We start from the raw sequence: 20,094 nt of genomic DNA on the forward strand, positions 1-20,094 counted from the left end.
TGATTAGTGGACGTAATGGAGGGACAAGACATTTCCGATAAACGAATTTTCGCATAATCGATCGATGGAGCCAGAGATGAAAGGTGTATCGAAGTAGACGGAGGGTAGATATAATTTACGTTACAGTTCGCAGATGTGATATCAATGTTCACCATTTGTCAACCTTGGAGGGTAACATCAACTTAAATTTCCATCTTTCAAAAGATGGAATGCATGTACCGAAGATCCCACGTAGGGGTTGAAAACAATCACGAACAAGGCCAACGCACCCTCACACACCCTCCCGCCTACGCACACGGAACTCAACCTCAGTGCGTTTTAGACTCAAGACATCTCGAAACATGACGAAACGTGAAAACCCCGAAGAAAAAGTCCAATTCCACCTCCCTCGAAACAATGCTTTACTTCCACCTACATTCGATAACAGCGAGGTACACAATCAGATTCGCGAAACGTCGCGAAAACGTTCCTCGAAGCTCACCCAAAAACGCCCACGTCGGGGTATAGGGGTCGACCATGGTGGCATCGATCTCCGAAAGCTCATCGGCCGAGACACCGCGCCATGTGAATGGAACCTTAGGTTCCCTGGCACCTGGTTGTGAACGCGGCAGAGAGCCGGGGCAGACGGTTTGTTCTGTCAATCCCCACCATCCTCGTAGCTACCGGAGCTCCTCCGTTGCACCGCCACAAGCAAACGTTCCCTACACCATCGACCACCACCACGACCGCCGCCTCCACCACCATCACCGTCGGCCACTACTATGGAAACCGACGAATGCGCATTCTGACTTCAGTTCACCCGTCGGTTCCAACCTGCCAAGTCGTGCAGGTGTCGGGGAAAAACATCCGTCGCCCATCCACGGTCAGATTCCGCGGATATTCCCCCGCCCTTAGTTGTGCCAGAGGTGCAGAGGCAATTCGTGGGTCCAGTTAGGCGTGCGCGATCGCCGATCCGCGTTTTCCAAACCGTCAACGGGGGAAAAAAGGGTGCGACTCGAGTTTCGGCGACGGCGGGAAAAAACGGTCCAGTGTTACAGAGAGCCTGGTGCCGTAGGAGGGCTGCGATTTATGGAACCACCCCATGGATAGTAACATGTCGACTGCCGCCTTCATGCACCGGTATGGGAAAACTTTAGATCGATACTTATCCCCGGGCGGAGGTTTCTGATTCTGGTCTGGTCGCTCGCGGTTTCACCTCCGATTAATCAAAAATCTTGACGCAGTGGCGAATCCGGGAAGGGGAGGGGCTGGGGAGGATTGGGGAATAGTTAGCCGAGGCGAGTGTCGTTAACCTTTCGAGTTGTGCACTGTATCACGATATTGTTGTAGGTGTTCAAGGTGAGAGAATTCTGGGGAGATTTCTCTTGCTGCTTTGCTGAACTTTTCTGGGTTTTTGAGAAAGGATAGTTTCGCGAAGTTGATTTAGTATGGGGGCTTTTAGTATAGGTGATGAATTTGCTAGTGAGAATTGGAAGATACTTTGGGAGGAAATTGGAGGGAAGACTCTCTAGCCCCTCTCGTATCCGTCACTGCTGGTGTCTATACGTATAAAGAAGAACACAATGTTACAGTACTAACCCTTTCGCTGTGGGGTCCTTCAACCAAAAGGAGCTCCCATGTGCAGGGGGACAGCTTGCAAGTCTCTTAGAGCGAGTATCTGAACCAGGACCTAGTGCCCGGGTTAATCGCGATGTACCACATACAGGGATGGGCGAAATTCAAATAAAGAATAAAATACTACAGTTTAAAAATTCGAAAATTCGAAAAAGAGAGTCTTCATCATAGATATCAAACTTCCAACATCATAGAGATTTTACTAGGTGAATAAATTAAATTATGACCAATATATGTTCATCTATGTAACATGGATGCTCTTTCGCGACATTTCGCCCATTTCTGCCCTCCCTTCTAATAACTATCTTCCAAAGCCTTAATTTTTACTTCCATCGATACTTAAAAAATCGAGACAGTATCGAGGTTCCGCGCATCGTCAACGACGAAAGGGTTAAGGAAACCTTTGTTCGACGGTCGTGGACAAGTTCGCCTCCGAAAATGCCCGCAGGTTCGATCGATCGGTTTGTTGCTATGCAGCCGGACCCCAGGAGGTTCGGTTGAACTGTCCTCCATGGGGACGGCGACGTCGCGGTGTGTGTATCGCGTCCGATCGGCCAGCGGCGCCGGAATAAGCCGTTTTTGCGGAATATTTGTTCACGGAACGGTTGCCGCGTCAAGGAAAGAAAGGCGCCCACTTCCCGTGCCGCGAATCGATTTCACGGGTTTCAAAATTTTCGATTCGACGTGCTCGTTTCGCGCTGCTACGCCAACCTCGATCGACGATCGTGCTCGTGACGCGTCGTTTAAGAAATATCTGTGACATAATAACGCGGAAACGCGCGACACTGCCGCCCCTGGGCCGAAAAGGCGTATCTCAAGATGGCAGTGTTTGGAGGCGTTAGACGTTTTCCGAATTAAATCGAATCGACGTGGATTTCGATCGTGGGTGTATTTATTTGATTATATTGTTTGAATATTAACGATTAGGGAACTTTTTGGAGCGTGGCGCGGTGAAGAAACAAACACCAGATGCGTTTTTATCGAGCGACCACTGTTTGCACAGGGCGTTGTGCTCGCTGGGGGTAAACGAATCTTCGAATTCGTGATAACTACGTGGGAGGGAGGAGAGAAATTACGAGCTCGTTTCGCGTGATCGATAAGACTGTCCCGGCTGCAAAGTGCCCCACGAATAGGTTTACGCGCTTATGAAAGAGCTGGTAACAATGAGATTTGTTGCCGCAACAGCGACGGTGGCTCGGAAACAATTGGCTCCTGATGTGACACTATGTCCTGCGGCAGAAGTGGACAAAACTCTATTGTACGCCGTTTTCAATTAAATCCAAAACTCGTTCCATTATGGAACTTTCGTATTAATTTTGGAATTGACTCCTTTTTGCGTAATTTCTTTAAGCTATTTTAAATTAATTCTGGAAGTAACTCCATTATATAGTTACTTTGAATTAATTCTAAAATGAACCACTATATATGTAGCTTTCGAAATAACTCTGGTACTACTTCTACTACACATAGTTTTGGTATGAGTGAATAGTTTGAAATGAGTATTACAAATGAATTGGTTCTAGATTATTTCTTATCTAACCCATGTGTCCAAACAATTCCAACTAGCACTACCAGTACCGCCTGCGTTTCTAGTTTGGTCGTTCGGTCCCGATAAACATCAACGTAAATTCCCGTACGCCAATTTATTATTCGTATAAACTTTCTCCATCAGCGTCCCAGCGGTTATCGTCCTCGTTTGGTCGGTCACCGAGCGTCCTTGACCGCTTGCAATTAATTCCAGCAGAGCGTACCCGCGGGCTGCGTATTTTTCATATTTTTTCGATCGCCAGGCTTCGTCGTTCTTCTGGAATATTTTCGAACGTTCTCGAACGTTTTCGTCAGAGGTGGACGCGTGCTGGTGATTCCGTGACTCTTTCTACACGGTATTCTATTAACCTGCATTTTCACGAGCGCGTCACCTGTTCAGTTCCCCCAGAAACGACGCGATGTCGAATCAGACCAGCCCGCTTTCCTTGAACCTGCGGATACCGCAGCCATTGACCGCAGCTCCGCTCCGTAACGAAAGGACCTAAGTGCAGTCATTCTCTATTTCTCTCTTCTCTGTCTCTGTTTCCCTCTCTCTCGCCGCGACTGGGATCCCTACGTGCCTATCTTCACCGTTGGTGTCCCTGTCTCATTTGAATATCAGAATGACGCACTCGATTTATCGAAGGCCACGAAAACTTATTACCGCCAACGCCAGCGAAACACGTATATTTTAGCCTATCGGTTACCCTTATTACCGAGTCATTCGCAGATAACGCGCCACTTCAGCGTGGTTTCGTTTTTACTTGGAATTCCACCATTCCCGGTATTTCGAACGGAACAGTCCCTCCGAGGGCTACGGGACGCCATGCTGCTGGATTTTCAGATTTAATTGAATTAATTCAGAGTCCGAGGTAGCTCTGTCTCGGAGGTGCGAAGAAATTTTATTCCGATTATTCGTGGAAAGTTTGCGTTCGTCGCAATTCCCATTTACTCCTTTGAATTCTAGTAACTGGTGTTTTAGTTTGCAAAGGAATTCTTTTTAACGCGTCCCATTCATAAAAATGTAAAATCCAATTGAATTTGAAATGCCGTTCCCGAACAAGTGCCACGAATATTAAAACGGAAGTATGCTGCAACGAATAATAAACAGAGAAATAACACCGTAAACGTGGAACGGTTCGCGAGGTAAGTTCCACGAACGGTAAAAGGCCAACTTTGTTCCACGATAGCACAATGGAGGATGTAGCAATAAAGCCCCCCCGACGAAATTCGAACAATTGGGCTACGAAGTTCCTCCTCATCCGCCTTGTTCACCGAACTACTCGGCACCGAGTGCTATCTGCACGCAAGTTTTCAACAATTCGAACGAAAGTTACACGTTAACCGCGAAACGCGGAAAATCCCAAGTGGAGCTGGTAAACAAATTTTTTAATAATTGGGCTACGAAGTTTCCCGCCGCGTTGCGTTCGTCGAATCAATCTTCGAGAGTTCCGTTTGTACGGAGGTCTCGACGACTTCCTGATAGTTACAGATCGACCAAGAAAGCGTAGAAAATCACGTTCAGTCAGCGCACGTCCAATGGATCCGAAAAACAGACGGTTCGTCATTCGGGAATTACAGAACGCGTGGAAGGAGGATACTTTCACTGAGGAAAGTTGCGGGCTAATAAATAAGCGATCGGTAAGGATCGACGAAAACGATACAATAAAGTTGGAACGTCTGAGGAAGAGAAGAATTGCGACACGTAAAAGTCACGGTAGACTGTGGACCTCTTTGGCCGCGAGCAAAGAGAACACGCCCTCCCAACTTCACCTCCGTGCCTTCTGCCTCCAGCGAATAGGTGAAATGTGATTTATCATCGTAAAACAGAAGAAACTTGTTTTCGAATACCACAGTGTGACTGGGTAAACGTTTCTTTAAAAAGGAGGCATGGAAACAATGTAGCAGATAGTCTTTCAACTGTGGGTAATGGTGGTTGTGTTCATATTAATTAATCCAAAAGTAGGTTGTCTGTCTCATGAGGAAGTCTTTTGAAGAAATTTATCTAAATGAAATGATAGGTTTGATATTCTCAAATAAATGTTTCATTGTAAATGAATGAACTTCACACACGGACATACAATACTTACAATGAAAAATTAATTCTAATATCTATTGGGATACATGGAGGGTATGAATATTTATTGACTGTATGTTAAGTGAACGTAGATATTAAATAATTTAAAAAGAGTTTGTTAAAACCTCCTAAATGTGGCTCTTTAATAGATCAGCATAATATGCCAGAGCCATTTTTAACCCACCAATACGCAACTAGAAAAAATAGTCCTAGCTTTGAAACCCACATAAACATCGTGTAAAGGAAAAATACGAGATATTGCATTCCTTTCCTTGGAATTAATTCTGAAAGGGGATGTTGCTTCTGCCATATTGTAGCAGTCGATTGTTTGCAACTGCGAGATTGATCTTTTCTAGGGAAATAAATCAGAAGAAGTCTAAGTTTTTAACCCGCCAATACGTAGATAAAAAAAATTGTCCTAGTCTTTAAAACCCACATAAACATCGTGTAAAGGGAAAATGCGAGATATTGCATTCCTTTCCTTGGAATTAATTCTAAAAGGGGATGTTGCTTCTGCCATATTGTAGCAGTCGATTGATTGCAACTGGGAGATTGGTCTTTTCTAGGGAAATAAATCAGAAGAATGTCTAATAAGAGAGAAACGCAGGAATCTTCCACCGAAGCCAATAGATGGAAACACGGTACAGGCACCGAGTATTTTATCAATAGCGCGCGAGGAACGCTCATTCCTTAGTTCCGGCTGACAAGCGGCTGCTTAGTCATTCCGCATTAATTCCAGCCGCGTTACCCTCCTATCTTTTCGCCCCACCACGAGCTATATACAAAGTGCATCCCCATGTTGGAATCGGTCGGGAACGGCCCTGTCCGTGTCGCGTAAAAGCGAAACGCAGAATCGATACGCATCTCCTAGGTTACGCGTTGCGTCGGGGCGGAGGGCTGAATGCTTAAAAACATTTTTCGCGCCTCGACAACCCCCGAGGGGCTGCAAAAATCGCGTTCATAGGCGGTGATAGATAGTAATTAATGACAAATTGAAAATCGGGCCAATTTGACGGAAATTGAAATTCGTAGATACGAGTAAAGATTCTTTGAAGTACAGCGCTTGATGGTAGCGTGCGTTCTGCTTGGGGCTATCACATTACGATCTCGATGCGTGATCAGAAAAAATTCTCGATAGCCTTCCTCGATCATTTCGTATTACAGGCAAACATCGAAGGTTGAGATCATAATTTCCGGTGGGATAGTATTTTCAAGAGAAGATGCACGAATGTGAGGGAATCGAGAGTGTCGCGATTAGGATGGCTCTTATCTTGGAATTTTGTTGGTCTTGACCCTTTGAAGAGGGTAGAGCCTGTATAGCTCTCTGCATAATTCTCCAATCAGGGATGCCGATAGTCTGTTGGGACCCATTGGGTCCTTCTATAGTTCGGGTACCTCGGGATTACTAAACCCTTACTGCACTGCAGAGATGGGCAAACCCCTAGGCTTTGAATAAACCTGAAGTTTGCCGATGTGTTTGTCTCGTTTCTTTCTTTGGGAAATGTTCGAAAGAGAAAACGAGACAAACACGTCGGCAAACTTCAGATTTATTCGAAACTTAGGGTTTTGCCCATCACTGCTATAGCTACGATCAAACAGTACTACAGCCCCTGAGGGCTTGAGCTACGAGAGCGTAAAGATCGACGACAAATGCAGATTCCTAGCCTTCTTTTCAGCTCGCTATGGTAGATGCGAGACCAGCAACGGAAAACGACCGATTGCGCGGAATTTATCGACTTTCGTTTGCGCCTTCCTATCCCCGTGGAGCGATCGTCTGTCGCCACGAATTCAGTGTACGTCGGCAGCTGACGCTCGAAACCATGCGGTATGCATTGTACGAGGAAAAGTGTACTCGCCGCGGCGACCATCTGGAGAAACAGTTACCTTTTCGATGACAATAGATTTCAAAACGGGCTCGGTTTGTTCCGTGGCGTCCCACATCCGATATCCCCCGCTAATGAATCATACATGAGCAGTTTTCGAGGCTCTGACCGCAAGTTCAACGCAGCTGTAAAAATGTTAGCAAAGCTAGGTGGCGAAGGGACGAAGAAAGAGGCGCGAAGTTGAACGTCGAGGCAGCATTCGCGGAGGGGAACATTGTCTAACTGGAGCAGTCAATAAAAAAAGAAAAGGGAACGAGAATAACTCGACAACCAACCGGTCGTCCTCTCTACTTTTCCAAGATAAGCGTGACACTTCGCGAACGCTGGAGAAAGAATAAGGCCGTAGCCATGGAATAGTCGTATTAGGATGGCGCGCGTTGCTCGCGTTGTTCGAAGTGCATTCACACGAGACCGTGCAACCGGCTCGACGATGCAACTAGCTCGCGGGATGCGCTCTATGGACGCGCACAGATCGAGAACCAGAAAACCTACTGCCTTTCCGTGTATTTCCCTAATTTTCGTTTTCTAATTATACTTTCTCGAATCATGTATTAGGTGTAGAAATTAGTGGAATCGAAGGGGAAAGCAATAGTTATTAAGTTAAGACATTGGTTATTCTGTACATAGATTCATTGTAATAGGGATCAGGGTAACGAAGGTTGGTACTTTAACACGTTCACTGCCAGACTAATACTCTTGAAAATTTCTATTGTGACTAAATTTTGTTTACAGACTATTGGAAACTGTGTAATGAAACCTTAGTTTAGTTTTGTAACTTCATTAAAGTTCAAGTCTTTTATTTAAATTCATTTTCTGTGACACTTAACTTTCAGAATTAATTTTCGTAGCTTTTCAGTGAAAATCACTGTCACCCATATATGGGTGACGTGGCGACCAACGTGTTAATGTACCAAAATGACGAGTATATCTTTTTAAACTAAAGAATTAATTTTTACATCTAATATATTTCAGTTGATAGGGACTACAAAATCGTTAAAGTCAGTTCCATAAACATTCGTACCTTCTATGTTTATTGAAGAAAGTCTCCATGAAATGATAGGTTTAATGTTTCCAAATAAATTTTTCATTATAAAAATATATATGTGTAATGTTTACTCGTGTACATATTTATAATGAAACATTTATTTGGAAACATCGAGCCTATCATTTAATCGAGACCAATCCTTGTAATAGACACAGGTGGTACGAATATTTATTGGACTGACTGTATATAACAAAAGTACACAGGCACCGTTCGTTCATTATTCGGAAGAATCCTAAACCATCAAACAAAATTACTGCTCCTACAGAAACTCACATAATGGTCCACAGAAGCTTTTTGTATTATAAGCACGTTTTTCCAACACAAATACATTCGAAGTAAAAAGAAACAAGCCCGAACGATCAGTCTCAAAGGCATCAATTTGCGTTTGGAGTAATATCTCCTTACAAATTGAACAAAGTAGACCATACACGAGGTCTACGCAGCCTTGCGAGGAACACGTGAAGTAACATGCGGCCTTCCAATGCTAATGGGATCCCCACCCTCTAGCTTAGCTAGTCGTAACCCGCGTTACATCGTCTGGATCCGTGACAAGGAGCCACGGGACGAGCCCTGGTAACGGAGAGCTGCAAAGTGAAACTCGCCGAAGGTTTCCTATAGGGTTACACGGCCATCCATGAGAGAGTGCTCTGCCCTGCCTCTGCCTCCCCCCCCCCCCCCTTTATGCCGCACCGAAACGAGTTGTGCACGTCGGACGATATCGGTTACCGCCAAGCCGAGCATTTATTACTCGCGTGGAACCCGGAAGATCGATCGAACGGAAGTGGCCCACGAACTTGAACCGTGTCGCGTTGCGATTGGGAGGACATCGCCTGCGCGGATCACCCAGGCATCGAACTCACCGAAACTGGGAGACATCGACGATTTCGACCGAACTATCGTCAAACGCAGATTATATAGGGACATTTTTGTTCTACTTTTGGGAATCGATAAATAGAATTATAGGATGGGTGGCTTGGTGGTCTGATGAGTAATTCGATTCTTAAAATAGACATGTATAGATGTGGGTTTGAGAGATTTCGACAACCGTGGTTTCGTGCAGTGATGGGCAAAACCCTAGGCTTCAAATAAATCTGAAGCGTGCCGATATGTTTGCTCGTTTCCTCTTTTGAACATTTTCCAAAGAAGGAAACGAGACAAACACATCGGCAAACTTCAGATTTTTCGAAGCTTAGGGTTTTGCCCATCTCTGGTTTCGTGGCTTAGCTGCTCAAAGTTTCTGTTTGCATTTCTAGGTATTTACTACTCTTGTATCTAGCATCTTTTCTATATCAGAGGAATGAATGACGTATTGGTCCAATAAGTAATTCGGTTCATAAAACCTAATGTATAAATGTTGTTTCGAGGGTCGTCAAGAAGGTCCCTACAACTATGGATTCGCGTCGTGACTGCTCAAAGTTTCTGCATATCTAGATATGCATCTACGATTCCAGAGGTTCTCCTAATTATTCATTGAACGCATCGACCATCGTTTCATGAATGAAGATCACGAACGGGTTGCTCCCATAGACGAGACATTTTCAATAATGTTCTCCCGATTACCCGAGAAAGAGAGAGAGAGAGAGGATTCGTAGCGGTTACACGGTTTTGCGCCACACCGAATCGAAACTCGTTTTACTAGTCGCTCGACGTGGAATACCGGTGAATCGAGTCGCTTGCTACTTACGTGGAACCCGGAAGATCGATTGGACGGAAGTGGTGCGTGTAACATCGAACCCGATTCTCATAAACCGGGGACAGTAATTAATTACGTCAAGCGTACAGCTCTTTGCTTTGAAGTTAACGCCGTGCGACCTTACGTGTTTCCGATTTCAACGTAAACAACCGCCAGGTATAGTCGAGTTTCGAAACGATTACGTAAGGTTGGGTAATTAACGTGGAATCATCGAGTAACACTAAAAAGGGCTGAGAAGGCATAGCAAACGCCTGGCTAACACTGTAGCGGTTGGGAGAGTATCGACTTTAATATGTAAATATTAATCAGAAAATATAATCCTAATATTGCCAAAATAGATTAAGAAGAACCGATCAAATTTACCTTTGTTAAGGGTACTGATTTTCTCGTAGTGATTATTATGGACTAAAGAGCTGTGATAAAAGTGGCTAAAAGAGGACTGTTAACTACTCTAAAACAGAAAGGATTATTGAATTTAATTAGATATGCAATCGCTACTGGTCAGTAAAGTGTTGAGTAAATAACTTTCGATTCAAAAATATGAAGTCGGTTAAATCGAAGTAAAATCTCCAACATATGAATTAATTTTTATGTAACCAGCTTTAAAATATTCTCTTACTTCAGAAAAATACTCAATAAAAGTCCCCATTAAAGGGGTAGGCGAGATTTGAGAACCGCTGTTCCGAATAAAAAAGTTTCCTACATCGAGTGACCACTTGTAATTCTATTTTAAGGCGTTCTCCATCGGTTTCGTTCGCTGCAACGCGGAAAAAGTCTGAATAATATGGTCAACATTCGCCTGGTCGTAAAACGAGGCTATCCGTGTTCAACGTTTCTAACAACTGTTCGTTCGAGAGACCCGGAAGATCCACGGTCGTTGTAAAAACTTGGACGAAAGGGGACTTGTCTCGCTTTTACGAGTCTCTGGCAATATCGACGGTAATATTTCTCGTTCGAAACAATTTCTGAAATATGCTCTTAACTCGTACGACTTCCACGTCGGGCAATCTCTCAGGATGGATGAAAATTAAACCGTGTTCTACTTCCGAGTAGATTAAATGCGGTCGAATCGACTGGCCATGTCTCGATTATCTCGAATTCAGGGGAAACTTGCTTGGCAGTAGATTATGTGCCCACTGGTCAGCCATGTTGCGGTGAGACGAAGCTATGCGGGCCCCATTTGATCCGTGGCAGGATGTTAGGAAGGCTTTTGGATCATACCTCTTTCCTTTTTTTTTTTCATGTAGGAGAATTTAATTCGAGTAGGGGACATTGTTCTGTTTAACGTTACGTTAGGTCCTCTTCGGGAATAAATTAACCCTCTATAGGGTGAATTTCTTTTTCAGCAGACGACTTGCAAGACTTTACTTTGATTTCTCAGATTGATGGTGCTGCCAACCGTCATCAATATTGTTACTGGTTATCAGAGGTATTATTAAGAGATATACGTCATCTTGTGAAGAAACTAAAATTATTTAGATCACACGGCCCATAGAAGATTGAATCCATGTTTCGTGCTCGATCTATAAGGGGTGGACAGTTTTACGAGTACCAAGCCTCCTGTACAAGCCTTTCCACTTATTCTTCCACTGTTTCCGATTTACACTTTTTGTATTTAACAAATACTTCGTCCAGGAAGGCCTTCAGGTGTTGGGATGCGATGCAAGCGCGTCTTCCCCATGCAGAACGTATCTCCTCTTGCATAGAAGAGCGTTCCGCGCACAATAGAGAGTTCATGGCTGGTTTTACTTAGGGAAAACGATATCGGTTACGAGCATTTACCGTACGTACCCGGAAGATCGATGGAGAGGAAGTCGTTCTCGAACGTTAAAGCCCGCTTGCTCCCATTTTTTTCATAAGCGTTCTTACCACCTCTTCAACTCCTTCCTCGGGCTACTCTATAGAAGTCACGGTGCTCGTTTTCGAGGAACTGATTAATCGCAAGCCCGGAGCCGAACTCCAACAGCGTTTTCAACCATTCACCGGTCTCTCGTGGAAATCGTTCCTTTCTGGAGCGACTCTCCTCGCCGCGTTGTTCATTTTAACCGCAGAGGGGAAAAAAATACAATTAACTGGTATTCTTCTGAAGTTTTGTTTCAATTTCTTTGTTCGAAATGTATTTTGGGCCAGCAAGGACGAACTTGACGTCAGAAGATATTAGAAGATACAATCAGTCCCATAAGTATTCATACTTGCCATGTCTACTGATGAAATTTGTCTAAATTAAATGACGAATTTGTTGCTTCCAAGTGAATTTTTCGTTATAAATATATGTGTAAAGTTTGTTTACATAAATATTTATAATGAAATATATGTGAATATAATGAAATATGTTTAAATAAATTTTACACGTGCATGTATTTATGATGGGAAATTCACCTGAAAGCAACAAACCTAACAACAAACCTAACATTTAATTAAGACAAATTTCTTCAATAGACACACGAGGTACGAATACTTATGTAACTGAATCTATATTTAATTTATAAGTAACTACAGTTCCTATATACTAAGAAAAAGTGTATAGAACGGGGTCCAACAACCCTTTTTCCAAGTTTTCCCTTGTTTACAACGAGATTTTCTTTAAACATGCCTTTGCAGAGTTTGCTCTTACCACAAAGACTCCCTCGATATTCCTGCGGCACTTTTATGGAAAATAACTTTTACCCCGAGAAGTTTCTTACAGATTGTTCTTCTAGAACAGATATTTTCGAACTTTCGTAGTAAAAGTTCCACGAAAGCGGTTACCTCGGGACTTTTATAAGAAAAAGTTTCGTAAAATAAGTAAAACTCGCTATTTATGGTACATTGATGGCAATAGGGTTGTAAACTCGATTATTTTTTCAGGCTAAAAAGATTCATCGAAACTTCCATGGTATCGATGATCGAAGTATCCGTTCCTGTTACACGAGAACTTTTATCTTTAGTTCCTATAAATTCTATTGAAGCTACCAGACCAGAACTTTGATTTATCTGTTATGATGATGGGAAATTGTGATGTGAGAACCTTCTTCGTTAATTAATTATATCAACCAAGGTTGGCCCGAATCATTTTCATTTTTTCCACATATCAATCTAACTGATGAGACCAATTAGTAGATCTTCGACGAGGGGTATTAATATTGCTTTTTGTACAAAACGTATGGACCATTATAATTTTTAGATTTACTTTTTTATGACCGATACCACCTTTTTAGTGGTTTGCACAACGGCCCATGACCACCCACTGCTTCTTCGCACGCTGCGTTCGCTCCACTCTCGCCTTTTTTTCCTCCTCATCGCCCACCTCGTGATGTTTGTACTGTGCATATTTAATCGCGTTGTTTCTCGTGCAATCCCTCTTAACGCGTCGGCGATCGATCACGTTTGTTCCTCTTCGCGAACGAGCAGAAATCCCTTTGCATGCCAGGAGATATTTTATTTCTCGTGCATCCCAGAAACGAAGGTTCGCATTTCAAAATAGTGAACCATTCTTGAAATTCATGGGATTTTTCGAACAAACTCTTGCTCTTCGTTCGACCCATTTTTTCTCAGTGTCTCGGTCTTAATCGTCCCTAGCACAGACGTTTCTCGTTTTCTGTGTAGCTGGTCGATGATCGATGCAATTATCCGTGACAACGGAAACGCCTGTCGCGAAGGACGAAGCGTCGTGCCACCGTTCCGCGAATCCATCGCGACGCTTCCGCGCTCTGAGCGCTCTTTGACGCGGATTAACATTCAACGATTCGAGTACTCTGGTGTTCCGAGGCGTACGACGACAAAGGGAAGAGCACGGGATTATGCGCCGAGCACCGTCATTATGCTCGAGAGCGTGTATACGATACACGGCAATAACAGTGCACTAACCATAGCGTCATGCATTATGGGAGATGATAATGAGAGGAGGCAGAGCTTCCTTCCACGACCGTACGAATTCGAGACGACCTCGAAGAGGACACTCCGAGAGGAGTGTAGGTGTTTAGGAGTTAGTTGTATTAGTGATTCAAAACGAAATTCTTTTACAGTAGTGGGAGGTACGTAAACGAGTGGAAGTTGTTAGAAAATATTGGAAATTGTGTCAGCCAACTTTAAAAACACAATTTCACTTTCATTTGAAATTTTCAGCTACGATTTCTATCATCATATACCTCGAGAAAACGTAACAAAAAAAAAAAAAATTGAGTATTTCAAGATATCTGACTGGGCATGCCACCTTAATGACTCCCTTCTCTATAATGATTCTCGGTATTAATGCTTGACATTACAAACCTCAAATTGCTGAGATAGTAAACGACGTTTTATCCAGCGACATCCGCAATTACTTTTTAAAGGTTTCCATCGGCGGATTGCTGACCACCTGGGTCACGTGGACGATATTCGTCGAACGCTTCCGTAATCGCGCGGTTACACGAACTTCGACGGGACAAGTGCGCTCGCCACGAGGCGATTCGGTGCAACCGAGTCTCTCGTTACGAGCCACATTGTGCATTTGCATATCTCGTTAACCGTGCGCGAGCTCGCCGTCACGTTTCGAGCTTGAACGAACCGTAAAACAAGTTACGTACGCTCTATTCTCGTCACGCAGTAGATTCTGTGGAGAACCGTGGGAAAAATGGCGGATCGCTTGTGTTCAAAATGAGGGATTTGTTCCATTACTTTCACTAGTGCGAAGAGTAGCACGAGTAGTGTGCTACTTTTTGATATTTAGACGTAGATTCCGTATTTTGATGAAAATTAAGCGATAGACAGGTTCGTTGAGGTTGTTATATCGAGGACCGGTAGATTTTATTCCAAGAATTAACCTTCTAGATTACGATTGCGTTATGTTACGATGATGATATTCAGAGATGAAAGTTAAAATTTGTATTTTTTTCAAGGTGTCTTAATTTAAGACGCACGACCCCATTCGGACCACTTTAATTTTTGCCAACAAATATACAGGGTGTCCTAGAATTAGTGTAAGAACCGGAAATGGGAGGTAGCTGAGACGATTCTGAACCACAATTCTCTTTGCAAAAATGTTAGATGGTGCTTCGCTTTTGAATCATTAACAAAAACCGCCGACCAATCACAGCGCACGCCACTCTGGTTTTAAACACACGACCGAAAGTGGTCCGAATAGAGTCGTGTTTGAACTCATTTTCACGGGGAGAATCTCGCCTATCCAACTGTTATATTCTCGACAAAATATTTCAAAAAATTCCAAACTTGCTAAAACAGATACAACTCAACTATTCAACGTTAGATTTGTACAAAATGTACAAAACAAATCACCACGTTATCAAACAAAGAAATAGTGATCTTTTAAAGGAGCAACTTCTACTTTTCAAAAAATGTTCACCATTTCTGTCAACAATCGACGCGCGTTCATTGTTCGTTGACGTGAGAAAATTTTCGCGTCACAGAGTCGCAAAAATCGCGACGCTGGAATTGCGGCGCGCGGCGAACGCTCGGATAGATTAGCCGCGATGCAATTTAATGCAACGGTCCTGACCTCGATGCATACGTATCGGTGGCACTAAACAAACGAACGAGAAGGCCTGTTGGAGTTCGTAAGTCATTATTAACCCGCGTATAATTATACAGCCCCCGTCGAAGCGAGCTTCCAAGCCAGGCCTAGGAAAAGAAGCCACAGTGCCGCGGAAGGGTATTTAAATTGGCTTAGTACAGAGATACGTCGTCCTTTAAGAACTCGCCGCGCGATTATCTCGACCGCTCTTGATGCCCCTTGTACGAGAGATGCGCGTACCGGTATGCGAGGTCCCAGACATCGGTTATTCGATCGAGCATTCCCTTCGACATTCGAAGCTGAATATTCAGGAATGCGATATCCATGGACAAGCGAAATACACCTGACACGCTAAACGACCGAACGATAATTTATTCCTACCGAATATCCTGTTTATAACATCGATTAAACAGAGTTTTTTCAAGCCCTCCTTGAAAAGATATTCCCTCGAATAATATTTCCGCGATCAGAATTTATTCGAGCAACGTTCGACTATGATAAAATTTATGGGTTTCGTCTTCGACAAAAAATATTGAAAATATTAGCCGTGGGAATTAATTCTGTTAATTTTCAGTCATCTGTAACTAGTTTCTTCAATCTTCTGAGTCTCAACTTGATGGACATTACATGCAGCGTAATATTTTGCTCATTGTTATTCTTTCACAATTATTACAACTACTTGTTATACTTGTAATCTATTGGAAGAAAAATAATAAGTAAAATTGTATGGCTACTGAACTTCGTATGTAAGATAAATTGTAATGTAAAAATATCAGGGTGTGAGGCTTGGGTTACCACGTCAAGAACTTAGAAGGTTTATACTTTAACCTAATAAATTACCGAGTTAATATTCTTACTTAAACTAGAGCTACAACAACAAAATAAATAATGAATAAACACTAAATGATTAAATACAAAGACCCCTTGGTAATAAATATTCTTTTTCCATATTCAACATGAAAAAAGATGAAAAATAAACGTAATTAGTTAGAGATTCTGCGAGGTGCGCTTTCGTCCAAGAATTTGTAACATCGTGTAACGGTTAAACATCGGCCATTAAATTTATGAGATTATTATAGAGGTTAGAATCGTAACAACAGTTTCCAGTCAGTTTTATAACCGTATTTCTTCAGCAAACACACACGCGGCTAAAGGAAAGAGCCACGTAAGTTTTATCGCACGTAATTACGATACAAACTCTCGCTTTTGCTTGGCGAATGACAATAATGGCGCGCGTATATTTCATCGCGAGCCAGCGATGGCGCGGTTTCGACAGAAGCAATGAAAGTCCGAGTGAAAGTTATAGTTTACAGTCACAAATTACGAGGACCCAAACGGACGCGCAATTTCTCTTTCATGTTTGCACAGCTTAAACGCCCATGATTAGATTACTAGGAAAAAGGTTTCGACTTTTATAGCAACGATTATCGAAAGTGGGATGCATTTCACGAAAACGCGATGTCTACTCGAGTCGATAAACTTTTTGCTAACAAAATGGTTACGGCAGTCGCAACGTTTTGATTTTCACGTTGGTCATAAGAGTACTCATAAATTATTACGTTTTCAATTTTATATTTGTCATTCTCTAATAGTTTATCAATGTACTAGGATATAACTACACGAGGAAGAAATAAAGTATATGAAACACTTGGGTGAAATGAAAAGTGCACAGCGATTAAAATAAATATCTATCTGTCCACGACTAAATAAGTCAAGAGAAAGAGTCTGGTATTCGAATTAAATTTGTTCTCGTCTCTGGCTATTTGTCGGATCGCGAGACTAACGATTTCTACCATAGGCGGATTTGCCGGATCTCGGATTTTGTTCGGATTCCTACCGAACGAGTTTATCCAGGCTTATCATAAGCAAACAGTATTTCAAGGACAACTTTCTCGTTTCCACGGCTCGCCAGAATCTCGAACTCGCCTGATATTCGCGACTTATGACGATATTGTTTTCTCTACGACAGATTTACACGATTCATCGGAATTTTTTCAGTTTCATTTCCATTCGACTGACGCGAGTATAGGTTGGAAGCTGCGTCAAAAGATTTCTCACGTATATTAAGGTGGCGTAGCCGTTTCAAAAGGCCAATGCCAAATTAACACGATATTTGTTTGCTATTTATTTGCTAATTATTTGCCAAAGAATTACTTTTTTTGTACCTCTGTACCTAACAGGGATATCAATTCCATTCTTGCAGCATATTTTTTTGCAAATTATTTGCTCTTAATCCACCGAGTATTAATTTTTTTTGCTGCAGTCATTTCCGAGAAACGTTGACCGCGCTTGGATAGCGTGAATCTAGCACAGCCTACAGGCTGTACAATGCTGATTGTAGGTACGTACGGAAAAAATCTAGCGCAGTCATTGTTTCTCGGAAATGACTGCAGCAAAGAAATTAATATTCCGTGGGTTAAGAGCAAATAAATAGCAAATAAATATGCCGCAAAGACGGCATCGATATCTTTGTTATGTCTTATGATACATGTGGCTACGTTAGCTTAATATTGAGCTAGAGCAGCCACAGTTTCTCGAAAACGGCTAAAGCAACAAAATTAATTCTTTGGCAAATAATTAGCAAATAAATAGCAAAAAAATATCGTGTTAATTTGGCATTGGCCTTTTGAAATGGCTACGCCACCTTAATATACGTAGATTCTTCTATTTACCGACGCTGATAAACGCCTCGGTTTTCACAGCACGTCGCTCGACCAGCACAATTCTGGGACTCTTGTTACGACTTAACCGCTAACATGCACTTTTCTGCTACGAAATTTATCCGACACTCGCGTCACGACTTGAGCAACGTTCATTGTCTCCACTTTTGACGACAAAGAAGGCGGGAATCGTAACGGAAGCGTGAAGTGTGTCGAGCGAGTTAACGGCGTTCGATTCTGAATCGATCTGCTGAAAAAATCGATCGTTTAATATATCTAGAAAAAAAGTACCTAGGAAAATGATGTGACTCTTTAGCAAATTTATTGTAATCGAAGAAGCATTCTAGAATTCGCTAAAAAATCGATAATTGAATATATTTGATAATCAGAAAAAAAGTAGCTAGGGAAATAGTACTACTTTTTAGCAAAACAATTCTGGTCATATCGATCGAAGTATTCAAGAATTGATTAACCGCAATGATTATCGTAAAGGCGCTGTTGGATAAGGGCGGGAAAATGTCAACTATTCGATCAAGGACAAGCATGTTTTATATATTAGGTCGTCCCATAAGTTCGCGTCGAAGACTGTGTCAAAATTTAATGAAAAACCACAGAAATTTTCTAGTAACGGTATAATGACTATGTGAGAGAGGTGAGAAACTATCGTGAAATGAGACAGATTATGTTTTCTTGTGACACTCAAGAGTATGTTTCACATATTAATTTGAGAAATAGAAGTATTAGGTTGTCCCGAAAGTTTCTTTCGCGAGTTACACTCAATTATTTTATGTGGTCGTGTTTCTATAAATAGACAATCTAATTTCATAGATATTCATGTGGTAACAGTAACGAAACAAAATGAATCGTGCACAATCCAATAATGTAACATAAAACATAAACTATCGTGCATGTATTACTTATTAATAAAGCGAAAGAAACTTTTCGGACAACCTAATATAAATGGCAGGAACTTTTAGGACGACCTAATGCAATACCGTCCATCTGTGTACGTTGCCTACTTCGCGCACGTCTAAATCACTCGCGGAACGCTTCCGAATATCAAGAATTCCGAGAGTAAACTCTCAAGGCTCTCACCGAGGTCGATCACCTCATTTGTTTACAATTACTACCTCAAGGCTGAACCACTTTACCCAGGCGAAGTGCCACAGCAAAAACAACCCGAAGACTACGTTTTCGTTTAACCTGTACGCATTCGGATCGTTCCACGCGCTCAACGATAAAAGAAAATCCTTTTCGCGGAACGCGTCTGCGAAACGTCTAATAAAACATTCATAAATATTGATTCATTGCTCGTGTAATTTGTATCCATGCATTCAACCATAGTTGACCACTTAACCAAGCAATAAATATCGGGAATATTCGAGGCGTTGCAAAATATATACTAAGCACGTACAACGCCGGTCTCGCGTGAAAACTTTACCGGCGACTTTCTCATGACAACGCATGCTCTTTTCGTAGCACGACATATCACTTAAATTATACACAAGTATCCGTCGAATCTTTTTGTAACTCACATCTCTAACTCACCTTCTCGGTATTACTTTCACGGAGATTCCACGTTCGACGGTTGACCTCTCGTTTCGACGACTCCCGTTGCATAAAGCGGAATGCTTCATTCATGAACTCCGTCCGACGAGAAATTCCCCTTGGGTCCCTCGGGCCTCGCTTTTTTTTTGCACGCGACACACGGGGAAACGTATTTTTATACACCGCACGTGGGTATGACTTGCGTCTTGGCTGTCAACCGGCGATCGAGAGCGTACATAACCTGCACGATAGAAACGAAACACCGTGTAACACGATCAAAGAAACGCGAACGCGCGTGCAAGGAAATTCCGAAGACCGAGTCGCCCTTGTACGCGATTCAATGCCAATCTAAACGTGGAAACTCGAGAGACACGCTCGTGATCGTTATCGTCGTGTTCTTGCGCGCGTAAAAGGCTACTCGAAGGTTGGAAAACTGTTTTTACGAGCCCCGAATCAAGGGAAGAGTCGGTGTCAGTCGCACGTGACGCTCGAAAACTGGCGGAGTAATACAAACGCGGAGCGATAACAAGCGCGGAGTGATACAAACGCGGTGTAATAC

At 42.6% G+C, this 20,094-nt stretch overlaps 1 protein-coding gene across 4 annotated transcripts in view; it reads left to right on the top strand.

Annotated features, from left to right (window-relative positions):
• Positions 1-787: 787 nt before the first annotated feature.
• The window catches only part of LOC128887665 (uncharacterized), a 52,508-nt gene continuing 33,201 nt past the window's right edge, over positions 788-20,094 (top strand). For all 4 annotated transcript variants that reach the window (XM_054143825.1, XM_054143828.1, XM_054143827.1 and 1 more), the window contains exon 1: positions 788-1,119. In XM_054143825.1, coding sequence (XP_053999800.1) covers positions 1,082-1,119 — 38 coding nt within the window. In that variant the 5' untranslated portion in view covers positions 788-1,081. The remainder of the gene's footprint in view (positions 1,120-20,094) is intronic.

The sequence above is a fragment of the Hylaeus anthracinus genome, unplaced genomic scaffold, assembly GCF_026225885.1.
Source record: "Hylaeus anthracinus isolate JK02 unplaced genomic scaffold, UHH_iyHylAnth1.0_haploid 11989, whole genome shotgun sequence".
Classification (NCBI taxonomy): domain Eukaryota; kingdom Metazoa; phylum Arthropoda; class Insecta; order Hymenoptera; family Colletidae; genus Hylaeus; species Hylaeus anthracinus.